At 43.2% G+C, this 18,106-nt stretch overlaps 1 protein-coding gene and 1 long non-coding RNA gene across 3 annotated transcripts in view; one reads left to right on the top strand and one right to left on the bottom strand.

Annotated features, from left to right (window-relative positions):
* Positions 1-331: 331 nt before the first annotated feature.
* The window catches only part of LOC309377461, a 248,161-nt gene continuing 230,386 nt past the window's right edge, over positions 332-18,106 (bottom strand). The window contains exon 2 of the long non-coding RNA XR_014171596.1: positions 332-464. This is a non-coding gene — a long non-coding RNA (uncharacterized lncRNA). The remainder of the gene's footprint in view (positions 465-18,106) is intronic.
* Positions 9,630-14,240, top strand: LOC309377408 (uncharacterized protein). 2 transcript variants are annotated; one of them, XR_014171517.1, is made up of 3 exons: positions 9,630-10,027; positions 12,820-13,293; positions 14,071-14,240. XR_014171517.1 is itself a non-coding variant. In XM_081924648.1 (2 exons), the coding sequence occupies exons 1-2, from the start codon at positions 9,746-9,748 to the stop codon at positions 13,171-13,173; spliced, it is 636 nt and encodes a 211-aa protein (XP_081780774.1). In that variant the 5' UTR covers positions 9,630-9,745; the 3' UTR covers positions 13,174-13,301. The 2 variants fall into 2 exon arrangements, 1 of the variants encoding a protein (XP_081780774.1); XM_081924648.1 differs by lacking the exon at positions 14,071-14,240 and having other exon boundaries at positions 12,820-13,301.

Raw genomic sequence — 18,106 nt, 5'->3', positions numbered from 1 at the left:
ACCTTGGGCAATGTGTACGCCAGTTAAATTTGACAGAAGCTTTCCTTCTATCTATTCTTCCCATTTTGCTTCTTTGCTTCCTGAAGAAGCCCTGCCTATTAACTATTTTCTTTCTGCTGTTTGACACTCTAACTTCTCTTATTTCAAGTCATCTTCTTATCATTATCAATTTATGAACTGACTGCGTTTGAAAGTTCCTTAGAAAACGCTGTTCTTGGCTGTGAAGAGCTCATATTGGCTATAAGTCCTGGAGGACCTGCCTTGCAGGCCTCTTCCCACCTGGCCTGGGAGGACGGGGCCCTGACTGACTCCAGGTGCAGTGGTGCCTCGCAAGACGAAATTAATCCGTTCCGCGAGTCTCTTCGTCTTGCGGTTTTTTTCGTCTTGCGAAGCACGGCTATTAGCGGCTTAGCGGCTATTAACGGCTTAGCGGCTTTAAGGAAAAGGAAACAAACTCGCAAGAACTCACAAGACGTTTCATATTGCGAAGCAAGCCCATAGGGAAATTCATCTTGCGGAACGACTCAAAAAACAGAAAACTCTTTCGTCTTGCGCGTTTTTCGTCTTGCGAGGCATTCGTCTTGCGAGGTACCAGAGAAGAGGCCAGAGAACATCTTGACTGGCTCTAGTAATGTTTTGTTGTCCATGTTGTTAACTGGGTTAGAAAACCAAACTTAAAGGGTATTTACAAATAGTTCAAAGCATCTTCATGGTGCTGCTTGGTTTATTTTTAAAGCTTTATTTTACTGGAGAGCTTTAATGCGCTCCTGTGTTTCAAGAAACTCGCTGACACCAACTCCTTGAACTAAAATCACAAGGCTACAAAGGCAAAGGCACTTACTATCATTTAAAATATATGCAATTCATTATTATTCACCTTTTCTCACCGCATATGAGGGGAAAAAACACTACAGGCATATTCACTTTCCCTTTGCAAGTGAAGTTAGTGTGTCTCCTTGCTGAAAGCCTATTAATTTGTCATTCTTCTCTTCCTTCAGACTGACTATTAAGTTGTCCTGGGTAAAATTTGTTGGGATTATTTTCAAAATGTGTAAAAAATGGTGAATGGACTAGGTGCTTAAAATAGGTAGGATTAGTAGGATAATCAACTTTATATGGCATGGATATGGAGATAGTAGAATATGTGTTTACCATTGTCTATCAAGGTGAGTTGTTTACCAACATTTCTTTAAACTGCTAATGTAACCTGATTTTTGCATCACATTGCATTAGAACACAGTCTTATCTAGGAATTGGGAAGTATCTAGGTAGATCTGACAAATAGGAGAGCCTTGTAAGGCGCTTGTTTCAGTTGCGTAAAAGTTATTTGAGGCTTCATGCAGCTATAAAAGCAGGAAATATTAAAGGAACTTTGGCTATAAAGGTACAAATGCCCCTATTTTGACATAGAGGCAGAGCATATTCAAACTAGGCCAGAACCAAAAGTATGTCCGAGAAATGCTCACCAGAAACTCACAAGAATATTATTTGCCTCAACACAGCTGTAGTCAACTTCTACATAGTGGAGAATGAGGAGAATGAGCTCAGAGATAATAATGGCAAGTCTCACTCACTTAGACTGCTTTTTTTGGACTTACGGTTTGTCTTCAGGTTCATGAAGAAGACTGGCAAGGACTGTTGGACATGGGGATTTACGTGAGATTGTGAGATGAGGAAGATGGCCACTCTTTGACCTGCTGTTACATCAGAACTAGACACTGCATGGAGAGCATGGGATTCCTGTTGCTTTGTTTGCCAAAACTATGAGCATTGAAGCAGTGGCATAGTGTGGAGAGGGCACAGGGTGTTGCCCCGGGTGCAAAATTGTTGGAAGCACAAATTTCAAAACCCACTACCGTACTGCCTCTATTGTATGGAAGCTGCGTGCTTCTGTTGCTAGGCTCCGTTGAAAACAGCTTCTCCAAACGAACCAGGAAGTGACCTCTCTAGACAACGCAATGACTCTTTTTTTCCTTATCTCTGTGACTGCCATCTCCTGGGTGACATGGTAGCTGTTAGGCAGTTGAATGCACATGCATACTCCATCCATTTGCCACCCTCTCCTTAACATGGCCCTGGGCACTAGCAACCCATGCTATGCCACTGTGTTGAGGATGGAGGGCATTTGTAGGGGAAGTGGTTGGTGAAGTGAGGTGCTTCACCCCTTCTTTTACCTATGCATACTTAACTTCCAGTTGCTGGTTCTCCCTCCAAAACCAAAACCAACCCCCCCCCCAAAACAAAACCCTGCATAATCATCTCTGGTCATTATTTCAGCCTTTGTCATCCCTACCTATATACACTAAGTTTGGTTGCTTAATGGTTCAAGGTGAATTTGCAGCAAATAGAACTAAGCTGCTATGTGGATTCTTTGATTCATAGCATTAATATGAATCTTAAACGTGTGCTTTGTTTTTAAGGAGAGCAGCAGTCTATGATTTAACACACTATCGGCTAAGTCTTTGCTATTATTTCAGAAAACCTGCAAGCATTTGAAGATTTCCATCCCCATGTTACCCACCAATAAACTCTAATATCAGCCACTTACACAAATGATATACATCATTTATACAGTGCATTAAGGGAGACAGGCATTTTGCAGTCCCAGTCTTTTGCTAACCCAAATAACCACCTGTATTAGGCAGCTCAGTCAATGTTAGCATCTACATTTGAAAATGCACTGAATGGAAGCCATGAGGCTGCGATCTCTTCAGTGATATCTGTCTTCCTTTCTTAAAACCATCTTTTCCTAGGAGTACAAAGTTTCATGATGAGATCGGGTGCTTGCGATCTTTCTCACAATAATAACAAAATCAATCAATCAATTCTAGAACGTGGAGTTCTTGGGTGAAATTGATTAGCAATAGGTTTGGGACAGATAAGGACAATAGGTTCTATTTAACACAACTTACACTTAACATGAAATTCATGACTAGAAAGATAATAATGGTCAGTGCTATTTTTCCATTTTTCTTTATTCTCTTAGGATGACAATGGCGCCTACCTAAGAGGTCCCAGAATTGAGTTCCGGTGAATTCTCCCGGGGGGGGGGGGGAGCCCTGGGAATGGTGTTTAACTTTAATGACAGCTGATTCATGAAAAATAGATCTAGCAATAGCTGCTAGTGATGAGGGCTAAATGGAAGTCCCAATATTCGGAAGCAATAAAGGTCTAATTACCAGAAGTGGAGAGTAAACAAAGGCTATCTCCATCTTGCTGTGTGTGTGTGTGTGTGTGTGTGTGTGTATGTGTGTGTGTGTGTGTGTGTGAGAGAGAGAGAGAGAGAGAGAGAGAGAGAGAGAGAGAGAGCGAGCACTTCCCTGGGAGAGAAGAGTTCTGCACTAGATGGGACACTTCTCTGATCCAGCATATGTCTACAACTACAATTCCCAGAGTTCCCTGTGAAGAGGGATTGATTGTTAAACCACTATGAGAATTGTAATCAGTGCTGTTTTTCTAGAAAAAGAGGTGCCGGAACTCACCATGAACGCCTCCCTTGTTCTCTTACAATGGCAATGGTGCCTACCTGAGAGGTGCCAGAACTGAGGGAGCCCAGATTGTAGCTCTGTGAGAGGAATAAAGGTAAAGGGACCCCTGACCACTAGGTCCAGTCATGGCCGACTCTGGGGTTGCGGCGCTCATCTCGCTTTATTGGCCGAGGGAGCCGGCGTACAGCTTCCAGGTCATGTGGCCAGCATAACTAAGCAGCTTCTGGTGAACCAGAGCAGCACACGGAAACACCGTTTACCTTCCTGCCAGAGCAGTACCTATTTATCTACTTGCACTTTGAAGTGCTTTCGAACTGCTAGGTGGGCAGGAGCCAGGGACCAAGCAATGGGAGCTCACCCCATCATGGGAATTTGAACCGCCGACCTTCTGATCAGCAAGTCCTAGGCTCTGTGGTTTAACAACACCCTCAACAAACTGCAGCTCCCAGAAATCTTTGGAGGAAAGCCTTGATTCTTTGCAGTGGTAGCAGAGTGCTTTAAATGTGTTGGGCATGAATGTGCCCTAAAGTCAGTTTCTCTCTGCTTAGGCTCTTTCTCAGGCTTGTTGGGGTGGGGGAGCATTGGGAATCAGAGGCAGGATTGCCTCAGAATACCAGTCACTAGTGAACAACAAGAGGAAAAGCTATCACCCTCATGTCCTATTTGCGTGCTTCTCATAAGCCGCTGGTTGACTGCTGTGGGAAACAGGACTAGATGAGGCTTTGATGGGACTCCTCTCACATTCTTCTCACAAGAGAGAAGGAATCGCCAAGCACTCTGCAGGGTGAAAAACTGTAATAATGAATCAATAACAACTCATTAAACAAATAATTAAATAAGCCATAAATAATGGAATCTAATGATTTTTTAATAGTGGTAGAGAAAGCTGTGGAAATAATAAAAATTAATGGTGTGGTTATTTTTTAGTTTATAATTAAGATGCTATTTAGCTGCCCTTGCAGGGGGTGGGGTGGTTGGAGGAGAACCCAAGTAGTTTGGTTACTGTTTACCAAGACAAGAGCTCTCTGACACTCTCTGAATTTTGCAGTGCAGTTCCCAACCGACATATGTGTGCAGAAATGCATATAATATGGGGAAATGTACATAAAATGCATATAGATGTCAAAGTGGCATACAAAAATGTTTTACATTAGGGGAAATGCTTGCAGAAATTAGTCAATACTGCATACAAAAAATGTTTAAGAGGAATTCACTGAAAAATGATGCCGAATATGCAGTGTGTGTGTGTGTGTGTGTGTGTGTGTGTGGAAATTACTGCAGAAACGTGGGAAACTCAATTTAAGATTTGAAATTAAATTTTAGATTTGAAAAATGAGAAATGGAATACAAAGTCAGATTTGTCTACTTTTAGTATACGTAATAATATGCCAAAATACTATTCCTCCCTCTGTTCCCTCTCCAATTACAGGGCTCATCAGTTTGCTATTTCCATGTTAGAGAGATACATACAGTGCTACCTCAGGTTACATACGCTTCAGGTTACAGACTCCACCAACCCAGAAATAGTGCTTCAGGTTAAGAACTTTGCTTCAGGATGAGAACAGAAATTGTGCTCCAGCAGCGCGGCGGCAGCAGGAGGCCCCATTAGCTAAAGTGGTGCTTCAGGTTAAGAACTTTGCTTCAGGATGAGAACAGAAATCGTGTTCCGATGGCACAGCAGCAATGGGAGGCCCCATTAGCTAAAGTGATGCTTCAGGTTAAGAACAGTTTCAGGTTAAGTACAGACCTCCGGAACGAATTAAGTACTTAACCTGAGGTACCACTGTATAACCATGAGCTTTATGGAAGCTGTACTATTAGAATGGTCCCGTTATGTTAAGGAGCCATGGTGAGCTGATTAGATAAGTGTCAATATGCAAAGCTGTTACCTAAGGATTTGCTCCAGGATTTGGGGTTAAATGGCTAAATATGGCTGCTGTGTGATTTTGTAGAGTTAGTTAAACCCCCAAAGTAACAGTTCCTCTGTTTTGAATAAACTAATTTGAAAGATATGAGAATTCAGGAACAAGGCACAACAATAACATATGTATAAAGAACCATCTATGTTCAGTAAAATTGTGCTGTTTGGTTAGTATAACGCTGGGTGTGATTCTCCAGACTTATATATTCCTTCTTTTTATTCACAATTATTTTATGTTATATTTTAAAATGTGTCTCTTGTGTGGACTACAGACTAACAGGCTGCTGTTCAGAATTCCTTCCCTAAAACACTGTATACCTGATGTTATAGATTGATGACTCCAGCATTGCCAAAATGGAGCAGCTGAATCTATAAAGCTGGAACTTTGCCAGATCACTAGATATGTAATCCACTACTTGACAATTGATCTACGTACGTGTTCATGACCTCCTTTGACTTCTTCGGCTTTCCCATTACTCACTTGGACACAGATGGAATATAGACTTTTCCCCAAAAAGTGTAAGACAAGAAGCCAGAACCACACTAAATAGCCAACATAAATTCCAAAAGCTTTCTACTGGAAATAACTTATTAAATGGCAACATCAATACAAGGAGAGGGTCAACAATGCTCATAGCCATACAATATAATGACAAGCCCAAGGCAAATAGCATTACTTGTGCTCATGATTCATAAGTCCTTGGATATATAACATTTTCTTCTTGGTTCGGTGGCTTTATCTTCCTTTCTTTCGCAAGAGAATTAACAAATGGAAAGTGTTGTGAAAGCAACGGCTCTTGATTTTGTTCATAGATGAGGCTGTCATTAAAATCTGCACTGCAAGCCACTTTTTAAGGAAAGGTAGAATCTTACAGAGAAAAGGGATATCTATGGGGGGCAGAGAGACACCATAAAAGGGTTACATTTCGTCTTTTTTGCTGGCATAGTGTTTCTGTTTGATAAGATCTAAGCCACTGTACATACCATTTTATTAGTACAAGTCACTATTATATGTCAGAACTACGTACAGCTGAGCTACTCCTCCTCGGACGTGTCTTCGGAATCTCCTCCAAAGATGATTAACAACCTAAGCCTTTGATGAGGCTCCAGGCATGTCCCCATTATGCAGAGTAACCAGACAAGAAGGACAAGAAATATATGAGCTACATTGCTACATTTTATTTTTAACTACACAGACAGAAAAGAATAGACATCCTCTCTCTGTTAGAGACAGTGAACCAACTGGTACAAAGAAACAGGAAACCAGTAACATCAACATCCATCTCCCATCTCCCGTGACACTTTCAACAGTCTGGAATGTAAACAGAGTCTTGTGACTCCAAGCACTGCACAGTGGCATAAGCAGAAATCCAACACTGTGTTTTCAAGAGTGTTTGACACCCTAAGTATGGCAGGGTAAGAAAACCCATCACCAAGTTCAGCAACATTCAGCTAAGCCTAGATAGCTCAGTTGGTTAGAGCGTGGTGCTGAGAATTTGCAAGTTTGATCCCCGTACAGGACAGCTGCTTATTCCTGCATTGCAGCAAGTTGGACAAGAGCCTCAGGGTCCCTTCCAACTCTACAATTCTATGATTCTGGGTCATCCAGAATCATAGATCACGAGAGAGGATCCCATGCTCTACCAACTGAGCTATCAAGCAGCTGGCTGGTCCACCCATTGGTAGAACTGACCATGCATGGTCTGTGTATGTATCTCAATGACAGAGTAAATCTATTTTTTTAGCCTATAGATTTTCATTCAAAAGTGCAGCAGATTGCTGAAAAACTGAGCAGCCTGTTAGGTGTGTGGCTGGAGTGACACCAGTTAAAGTATTGTGTGTTTGTTAAAGCTTACTGTTCACCTATTTGCTCTCCATAGCCCCAGGTTCTCCTTCCTTCACAGTGCATGCAAGTAACAACCAAAACAGACCAAGAGGTGGTTAGAAGCAGAAAATAGTTATGTGATGTTAGGGATTGTTGGACAAGACCCGCCAAGAAACATAAATAATTTGTTTATGTATTCAACGATGGCGGCAAGAGTCTTGATAGCACAAGGATGGAAGAATGAGGAAACTCTGACAAAAGAACAGTAGCAACAGAAATTAATGAACTATGCAGAACTGGCGAAACTGACATGTAAATTGCGGGACAAAGACAACTGTGACTTTAAAGAAGAATGAGAACCTTTTACAGTCTATTTAAAAAGACAACAAAATGAACTGGACTCCCTGGCAGGTTTTGAATAAACATACACAAATTTATTGGGTTAATATGTTGGGTAGATAATATAAGGATGTATACAATTTTATAATATGGAGAGAACAATATGAGATGAGAAATCAGAGAGAGGAGCTGAGGGAAATCGGGGGGGGGGGAGGGAGGGTTTGTTGGGGAGGTGGGAGGGGATAAAACGGGAGGGGGAAAACCAATGAAGACGATTTGTATTGTTGATTTGTTATGCTGAATTTGTTAATAAAAAAACTTTTAAAAAAGAAAATAGTTATGTGATGCTGCAGAGGCATCCATCCATAGGACCTGATGTTTTATGTTCATTGTCTCTTCTCTCTGACATGCTAGGGGCAGAAATATGTGGCTACCTCTGAAAAGGAGGGCTGTGCATTCTTTTCAGACACAAAAATGGAACATTTAACGGAACAGAACCCATTTGTCCTGAAAGAAATGGGGGGGGGGTGTGGTATTAGCAGGGAGTCCCTTCCAGTCCATTTCAGGGGGAAATGACGGTTGTCAGAGAAGGCTGCTGTTTTATGGCAGCCATGTTTCTCCAATACCCCAGAATTAGGAGACACTCTGGGGGGAAAGACAATGGCTACCTGAAATATACTCTGAGTTGACAGTGGATTTCATGCTCTTTATTCAGCTCATAGTAGTGAGGAGGAATGGAAGTTTCCCGAGAATGTCTGTTTTATATACATTATTTACACAATAGGCCCCACGTGATTGGCTAATTCTGGGATTCACCTGTAGGCCAATCAGGTTGCGGGTTCACTTCCACCTGGAGCTGGATTGGGTGGCTCCTGTGGACCAATCAAACTGCTGCATTCTGGACCCTATTGTTCTAGGAGCAATCAGACTGCTGCATTCTGGACCCTATTGTTCTAGGACCAATCAGACTGCTGCATTCTGAATCCTATTGTTCTAGGACCAATCAGACGGCTGCATTCTGAATCCTATTGCTCTAGGACCAATCAGACTGCCGTCTTTTGGATCCTATTCAACTCAGTACATAACACTACCTGTAGGAGGGGCTTCAGCTGTTGTGCTGCCACTGCCCCAGGAGGAAGCAAAATATATTAAAGAATTGGGAGGGGGACACAACCTGTCAAAATGGATGTGGATACCAGGACAAATGGAACGCTAATGAAAGAAACAGGAAATGAATCAGCTCTTAACAAATTGCACACAAAATGAGCAAAGCTTTCAGTAATTACTGTAAATGTAATTTTGAAATGATTTTTTCCCCAGTTCTGCATCAAGTCCTGAATCTGGTTTCTTGGCAGTATTATTGCCTTCATTGTAACATCCTTTCAACCTATGAAGTAGATCGGTGGTGGAGAGAGTGTGATGGTTGTGTCACATGTTTTGGCAGGAACCCCATGTCTCCTGTGAAATCTATCTTTCCCCTAACTGTTCATCCACCTTACGACATTGTTTTCATTCCCATATGTTGCATACATAGCAGACATTACCTTTCAATTAGATGTTTATCCTTATTAGTTATTCTAATCAGTAAATGTTCCTGATATGTAATTAAGAGGTAAATACGGTGTCCTAGAACACATATAATCTTATGTTCTTTACTATAGGGTTGTGCGTCTTATGCCCATCCAAAGTAAAAGGCATAATGACACCTTAATGATAGCTCACACCCTACAGAATTATGCCAAGAATAGCTCCAGCTCTATAGTGTTTTTTCACTGAACAAAGGAAAAGCTCTTTCTGGAATGTAAACTTACTGTCATCCCGACTGCAAAAGTTTGCAAAAGAACTAAAGTGAGCCATTTCCCCATAATGATCTGCTCACACCTTCCTTGCTTCCTACAGAGGGCAGCTAGAACTGAAATAGCATGCTATTCTATCTGAAAAATGCCTTTCTTGAGAAAACTGGTAGGTCGAGTGTCCTTTGTGTGCTGTTGCAATTGCTTACCTCATCCACTGTGATGTAGCACCGTTGCCCAGATAACCAAGTTCTAGCTAGGCTTGGTGTCATTTGATTACAGATGACCCTGGCCTAGCACAGAAGGAGAACCTACCAAAATGACAGTCATGCGAACAATCTGAAGGTCATGCCAGGCCGTGCCAGAAAACTCTCCAAACATGAACATCCTGAATGCTCTCCTTTCTATGATATTTGCATTGTTGGCTGGGCTTATCCTCGTTTTCTGCATCACCATCATGGCTTGCGTCCTGCTCTTCAGCACGAAATTAACCATCACAATGGGCAAAACTAAGATGGTCACAACATTTCAACAAATGGCTCCCGATGCGGAATTTGCAAGGCCCATCGTCACATCTGAACCAACCGTCCTAACCATTGAATTTGACGAAGCGGAGCTTTTAGCCAAACTAGTCAAAGAAATCGCTCCCAATTATGGCATGGTGGGTGGTTTTCCTTTTCTTTCCTCTTGCAAGAATGTGCCAACTGACTTTCTGGATCATACTGAAAACTCATCTAGTGTAGCAGGGGCTGTCAGATGCTCTGGGAAGCTCCCAATGTGATATTTGTCCCTAGCATCTAGATTAACTCAAATGTATACTTTAGATAGACATTTCTTCCCTACATTTGTTCATCCATATGATGGCCAAATTAAATGTAACGGGGTCACTGTTTAGGCATTCTGCTCATTCACACCTAAAACAGAGATTTGTCATCTTAATTTAATGCTGAAAGAGAGTGGGAAAGGAACACAGAATCTGTCTTATACTGAGTGAGTTCACTGATCCTTCTAGTTCCGTATTATCCCCACCAGTTTTTCCCAACCCTGTCTCTTCCAGATATTTTGGGCTATAATTCCCATCATCCCTGACCACTGACCATAATAGGTAGGGCTGGTTTGAGCTGTAGTTGAAAACATCTGGAGGACACCAAGTAGGTGGAGGCTAAGCTACCTTTGAGATGCCAGGAATGTAACCTGGGATGACCAGAGCATGGAAAGTACATGCTCAACCCCTGAGCTATGGAGAGGAATATGGCCACCTCACCCCTCTTGCACTATTCCTCTCCTCATTCCATTGCTCCAAGAACCTTTCTCTCCTCTTAATTCCAGTGCCAAAAGTTATCCGAGAATAGAGATAAATGCTTGGAGCAATGAACCAGAAAGGATAGGAAAGGGAGGAGAGGTTTGGTGTTCTTCTCCTGTGTACTTCTGCTAGACACACACACGTCCATCTTCTTTATATGTACACAGAGTATACACATGAAAAGAAGCACATGTCTGTTATTCTTTGCATCTAGTTCGATCCCATGGCAGTGCATTAAGTAAAGTAAGAAAAATACAGAACACCATTTTGGCTTCTTTTCTTTGCAGAATTAATCAGGGGGGAAATAGATAACAGTAGATTGTCATAAATCCAAATTCATGAATTTCAGCCATTAGACCTGCTCTAGACTCTATCACAAGCAGCAGAAAGCTGTATTCCCACTGCTGTGTGTGAGCAACTTCTCTTCACCCTTTGAACAGATGGTCAGCGCTGTAAACACCACTCACCTACTAGTGGGGAGAGAGCAGAAGTAACTCCACAGCTGTCATTAAAATCTTCACTTGGAGGCTGCTTCTGTACATGATGAGCTCTCTCTCACACAGTGAACAATTCCATGTTTGTCTTTCTTTCACTATACAGCAATATATAGCTAGAGAGCAAGAACTTTGCTTGCGCAAAAATGGAAAGCAGAGATCATGCAGTGCTGAACTCTTGGCATTACAGGACATTACAGTGGTACCTCTGGTTACGTATTTAATTCGTTCCGGAGGTCCGTTCTTAACCTGAAACTGTTCTTAACCTGAAGCACCACTTTAGTTAATGGGGCCTCCCACTGCTGCTGCGCCGTCGCCGTTGTGTGATTTCTGTTCTTATCCTGAAGCAAAGTTCTTAACCCGAGGTACTATTTCTGGCTTAGCGAAGTCTGTAACCTGAAGCGTATGTAACCTGAAGAGTATGTAACCTGAGGTACCACTGTAATTTCCTGCAACCAAATACTTCCAAAATAAATGTGGAGCACACCATTCAGAGAACAGAGGAGTGTGTTCATTAAAGAGATGCATTACAGGAAAGTTCCAAACTCCACAGTAGGACAGCGTCCAACATAGTAGTGAGCATACTCTCAGCTTCTCCAGAACTCTTCAGCAGTCCTTGCTTAACTATTGCTCAGTATCTTGTGAGCTTTTGGATGATCCTAATAAAAGTATTGCTCTACTGGTGATTTTGGAATTTTTCTGAAGGGCCACCTTTCTTCCTGTGAGCCTTGCGGTACAAGGGTGTCTGAGACGCCACAGCTTGTGTAATATAGAGTGAGGAAGCATTATTATTATTATTATTATTATTATTATTATTATTATTATTATTATTATTATTATTAAATTTGTATACCACCCCTCATCTGAAGATCACGGTTTGCAACCTAAAAATCCGACACAAAATACATAACACAAAAACAAACCAATAGCGCCACTCCCACAAACACATTTAAAAGGCCATATTTTGTTTAAACAGCCAGAAGCCTGTTTGAGAAACATTGTCACCTGACATGTAAAGGTGCCTGGCGAGCATCCCTGGAGAGAGCTTTCCACAAATGGGGAGCCCCTGCAGAAAAGGCCCGTTACCGTGTTGCCACCCTCTGGACCTCTCATGGAGGAGGCACACAAAGAAGGCCTCAGGCGATGATCAAAGGGTCCAGGTCAGTTCATATGGGGAGAATGAGCTGGGCATTTACCCATTCAAGTCTCACCTTATTCAAAATTCACTAGGAAAGACTCTGAGGCAAGTGACTATGTTTCAACCTTGACCACCACCCTTCTTCCAACTATAATATGGGTATAAATAGTAATGGTGTGTCTTAGACAATTTTGTAAGGATTTGTGAGAGCATATGAGGAGTGCTTTGAACCCTTGAAAGCCGCTGTATGAATATTTTTTATTACGGTATTTATGAACTTGTGAAACACCAAGTCAAAGAGAAACCACCAACCATGTTTTCACTGCTTGCCCAGAATTGCTAAGACAAGGTGGGTTTGTCAGGCATAGGAAGTTTTGGGTTGGGTTGTGCAACCCTGATCACACTTGTCCTATAAAACAATTTATATTTTGATTTCCCAGACCAGCAGACAAGCAACTGTTACTAACCCATCAGACAGGTCGCTGGTTAACTTACATTCTTCATTTTCACTGAAAAAGATTATGCAGGTCGCTGTGAGGAACCAAACCTGGGCTATCGTCTCGCTGAATGTTCAACCTAGCAACAGCACTTGGAACACAGATCTCCACCTCAAGGAGGACAAAGCAGAAGTCAAAGGCACAGAGGAGCATATATTGGTGTTCATCTGCAAGCAGCTGAGTGAAAACTGCACCTTAGAGAATTATGAGTCTCAAAAGAAACCTGTCATTCAGAGCCTAGAACTCAGCGATGTCATCAAGGCCTTCTTGCGGGCTTTTCGTAATTCATATCAAGCTTCCCCTGTTCAAGAAACCGATGCTTCTGTGGATGTCAAGACTGAAGAGGAAGAAATCTTCCAGAGAAGTGAGGAGTGAACTTTTGTGTGCCACTGTCACCCCAGAGACGGGCACAATCTGCCCACAATGTGCAACCTTTAACGGGATATCACCCTGGCATCTAACGTATTTTAAAGGCAAAGATAAAGCATTTGACTGGTGAGAAATCTGCACTGTTTTCCATTGTTCAGGATGTCTTCTTCATAACTACTTAATGTATATAATGTCTGAACCTTGCCAGTCTTGGGCTGCAATTCTGTGTACCAATAACATCCCCTCCAACATTTCTCCAATGAAAATAGGGATGTCCTATTTAATTATAATTATAATTTTACCCCGCCCATCTGACTGGTTTGCCCCAGCCACTCTGGGCAGCTTCCAACATATGTTAAAACATAATAAAACATTAAACACTAAAAAAACTTCCCTATACAGGATTGTCTTCAGACGGATTGGGGGTCGGGTAACTCCATACCCTCCAACATTTCTCCAATGAAAATAGGGACATCCTATTCCATACCCTCACCATTAAACATTAAAAAACTTCTCTAAACAGGTCTGCCTTCAGATGTCTTTTAAAGGTTGTATAATTACTTATCTCCTTGACTCAGGGGTTGCATAATTCCATACCCTGCAACACTTCTTTGATGAAAATAGGGACGTCCTACTGTACCCTCCACCCTTTCTCCAATTAAAATAGGGACATCCTAAGGAAAAGCGGGACATTCTGGGATCAAACCAGAAACCAGGACAGCTTCCCTTAATTCAGGACTGTCCCTAGATAATAAGGACACTTGGAGGGTCTGCAATAGCTCCTGTAGTAAATTCCAGTGAGTTAATTGGACTTGCTCCTAGCTAAGTGTGTGTACAGGACTGAAGCCTCAGACTCTTATGATTACTGTAATTGATTAATATCTCCCTTTTTTGCAACTCTAGTCTTAAGTAATGCAGAGCAGCAAATTAATCTGAATTGGCCTAAAAAGCCCAATGGGAGAAGAGGACCCTCAGGCTGGATACGCACAAAACCATCATGAAAATCCATTCTACGTTCTTAATCTGCAAGTATAACTCTGGGAGGCAGAAATAAAACCCAATCTCTTCCCTAAGTGACTCGTGATTAAGAGCCAATAGACACACTGTCTCCTCATTAGTTGAGGTGCAGTGCGGAAGTCTTGAGGGTTGCACGGCAGTAATGAAAAGCTGGAGTTAGTCCATTGCCATCTGTCATTCTCCCCCCTGCTAGCCCACTCCATTGGACGCCTAATTTCCTGTGAATAAGTGTTTCTAAAAATACAGTATCTGCCTTTAATACAACAGAAACACATTGGGAGGGCTGCAACACAAAGCTTACCCTGTGCATTTTCACCCCAACAAACTTTGCATCCCCACCGGGAAATCATACTTCACATACATTCTTGATGTAAGCAGGGACCTAGGAGAAAGTCAGGATAATCTTTCAGCTTGAGACATTTTGTTTTATTCTGTAACCCTCTAGAGTGTTCTCCTGTGCCATAATTATTTCGTTACTTTTTTTAGTGCACTAAAAAAAGTGTTGTCACACACACACACACACATCTTTCCTTTGGATTTCCAAAATTCTTTGGCAGTGTAGGAAAAACAAGAGAGAGTATAATGAGCATAGCTGTCAACCGTCCCTTATTTGGTGGGAAACTCCCTTATCCCAGCACCGTGTCCCGCTGCTGTCCCTTATTGATGATGTCCCTTAAATTTCCCAGGTTTCAAAGGAAGCAGCTCCTCTCCCTCCCTCCCTGCCAGCCAGGGAGGAGGGAGGCTCCAACTGTGTTGCTTGGCTGCCTGGCCCGCCCCTTCCGGCCTCCTCTCACCAGCCTTGGCCCCCAGGAGCCCCTCCCCGCCGGGACTGCCGGGAGCCTCGGGCCCTTCCGCCGCCATCCTCCTCGCGGCCGCCGAACTGAGCGTCTCTGCCTGGGGCCTCCCCTCTGCCCGCTGCCACTGCCGCCGCTCCTGCTAGGCCGTACTGCTGCTGTACCACCAAAGGACCCGGATGAGATGGGCAGCCTGACATGGCCTATGAATTGCTGAGGAGCCTTGAGAGGAGAGAGAGGGCAATCATAGAGAAAGCAGTTTAGAGAGAGGAGGAAGAGGAGGAGGAGGCGAAGGTGCGGGCAGGTGTCCCAAGGGCTAGCCATAGAGGGGGAAAGTGGAGGAAGGACTGCAAGCGCTTTCCCCATAGATTTGTAGTGGTAGACTAGCATAGATGGTCTGATCTGCGGGTTTACTTTGGGCGCTATTTTTTCACCTCTCTCTTCCTCCCGCCCCGCCTGATGGAACTGAGAGCTGCAGATGGAGCACGAGAGAAAAGATACAGAACTGCAGCAACATCTTCATAGCTTGGACTTCATTTTGCATGAAAAGTGGTTGCTGCTTGTAGTTATTTAATTGCAGTGTTTCATCAGCTGGTGTCTTGAGCAGCAACCTCTGGAAACGAAGGGCTAAAAACCGGTGCTGCTCTCCAAAATTATCTGGTCCCTTTTAACTTCTTATTTCAGCTGGTTGACTAAAATCTCTTATTTTGGCTGCTGATCCCTTATTTTCGAGGCTGCTGGTCCCTTATTTTCAAATCTGTAAGTTGACAGCTATGATAATGAGCTCCAGGACTGACTAGGATTTTATTCACATTCACACCATGCAGAAAGATACAGGGTCACCTTAATCTCTGTGCCTCCACATTGCCCCCAGATTTCCCAAGCCAGTCCCTAAGGTGAACGCAGACATAGGTCTTTTAACCAACACAAGAAGCAGCCAAGTCTTACAGCTCTGGGAAGGCCATGCCTGTCCCCTGAAAGCTCCTGGGAAATTATGCCTGACTTCTGTTGTCTACCACTTCCTGCAGTGACTGGGAGCTGCCCATTTGCTCCTTGGAGAAGGGATGTGGCTCAGTGGTAGATCACATTCTGGCAACACATATTCTGGAAACCTGAGAAACACACAGTGGCTTACCAGCTTCAGATGAAGGCTATGAGAGGGGGACTCTATCAGTCAGGACACATTAGCTAGAGAAGTGGGTATGAGAAAGTGTGTTCTCCCTCATGGAGAGCACGTGTTGCAGTGGGGTCTGCCGAGCCACCCCTCTGTTGCCAGGCAGGGTTGCTAAAGAGAGCCTAGGGCAACAATTGGATGGCTGGGTTGCTGGGGTAAAAGTTACTTGGCAATTTGGGTGGGAGGGGTAAAATGTTTTAAATACTCTGCACGCAGCCTGGAGCTTTCTCTTTGCTGTGTGCAATGGATCACCCGCCCACCTGCCCTAAATTAAGGAGTTATTTGCGTTGAGCTTGCTATGCCTGTCATGGAGTCATCTGCCGTTGGGGCAGGGGCCTGGTAGGAATTTTGTCCATCTGGCTGATTGGCTGGGCCATTTGGTTTTTCCCTACTGCGTAGCAAATCGTCACAACTTGTAAGGTTGCGGTTAGGCATTGGTTATAAATTGGTTGGAGGAGGGGTTAGGATAGGCTGGGCCTGCCCCTCCATGGTTGCTGAGGAAAGGGAATTCCGTTAAAGGAATCCAGGGGCTTGCCATCTTTTCGTCCGAATCCCTGGAATGGGGCTAGGGCCGGCAAGCCTCGGGGAGCATTAGGGGAGAGGTGAGGGCCTGTGACTCAGCTTCATTTCTTCCTGATATTGTTTTCCCTTACTGGCTTTCGGTGGTGCCCGGAAGTCAGTTCTGTCCCCAGGCGGGGGGACAGATAGTCTTAACCAATGCCTAAACAACCACTCACGTTTATGTATTTCAATAAAGTTGTGGCCAAAATTATGCCAAAAACATTCAACAAAATTTATGTGTGTGTTGTGAGTTATTGGGGGGTGGCCTGGGGACCTCGACACGCAAATAGATCAATTTAGGTCATGTTTTACATTTCCAGCTTATATCATGGTCCTTCTGAAATTAAAGATTCTTTTAAAGGAGTCCTTCATACAAAATTACAATTAAAGGTTGGCCTTTGGAAAGTGACTCAAATGAAGGTATTCAAAGCTTAATCTGTTACTTTGCCATTCATGGGCAGCTTTATGCTTTCTTTGAAATGATTCAATGTTCCCCATTTCTAGGCATTCACCCCTCTTGGAGAAACACATTGGGATACTCTGGCTAAATTAATGTTATCTAAAAAGAATGCTTTTACAACTTCCCTAAGAACATTCTGCTCAAAAGGCAGGCAGTGACCAATGAGGAAGCAGTGGGCCTGCTTCAGAGTCATGGCTTCCAGAGTGATTATCCAAACTACTTTTTAATCATTGCTGCTATTTCTGATGTTCAGTCTGTAATGGAAGCAGGAATTGCTGGTGCTTCCTTCTTTGTCCCATGTCCAGAATGGAAATCAATCCTGCTATTAGGATCAGCATCCACTGTTCTTGCCGCTTTCCTCCCACAAATGATGCTTGATTGATTACATGTCATCCCAGCCTCTTTGCACTGTGTTTCCTTGGCACTGAAAATAAGGGGATGGAATAACACAATGACAATGTAGCTTGGATATATTATGTAATTATTTCATAAGTTTACCACAGTGGGCAGTGAGATGAATAGTAGTCTTAGATGGAAGATGAACTGCAGTGGAATGGAAACAGTGGTGCCTGCTCAGTCTGTAGAGTGTGAGACTCTTGTTTTCAGGGTCATAGGTGATGACTATAGGGAGGAATGGAAAACAATGTCACAATGGCCTCACCCACGCATAAGGTGGAGGTGTCAGAAGCACTGAATCATATTACTGTAGACTTGGAAGGGACCCAAAGGGTCATCTAGTCCAACTCGGTGCAATGCACTAAAACCCCGTAACCTGACATATTTGTGCCTGTTTCTAGCCATGGCTTCCTCTCTCTGATGCTGCTTGGCAACCATTTTCTTCTTCTCTCTCCCTCACTGAGTGATCCCAGCCAACCAGGAATCTCAAAGGGAACATGATGATGACATCACATCAGCACAGAGCCAATCAGATTG

The sequence above is a fragment of the Podarcis melisellensis genome, assembly GCF_964234715.1.
Source record: "Podarcis melisellensis genome assembly, chromosome: 9".
Lineage (NCBI taxonomy): Eukaryota > Metazoa > Chordata > Lepidosauria > Squamata > Lacertidae > Podarcis > Podarcis melisellensis.
This window is presented reverse-complemented; position numbering and strand designations above follow the sequence as displayed.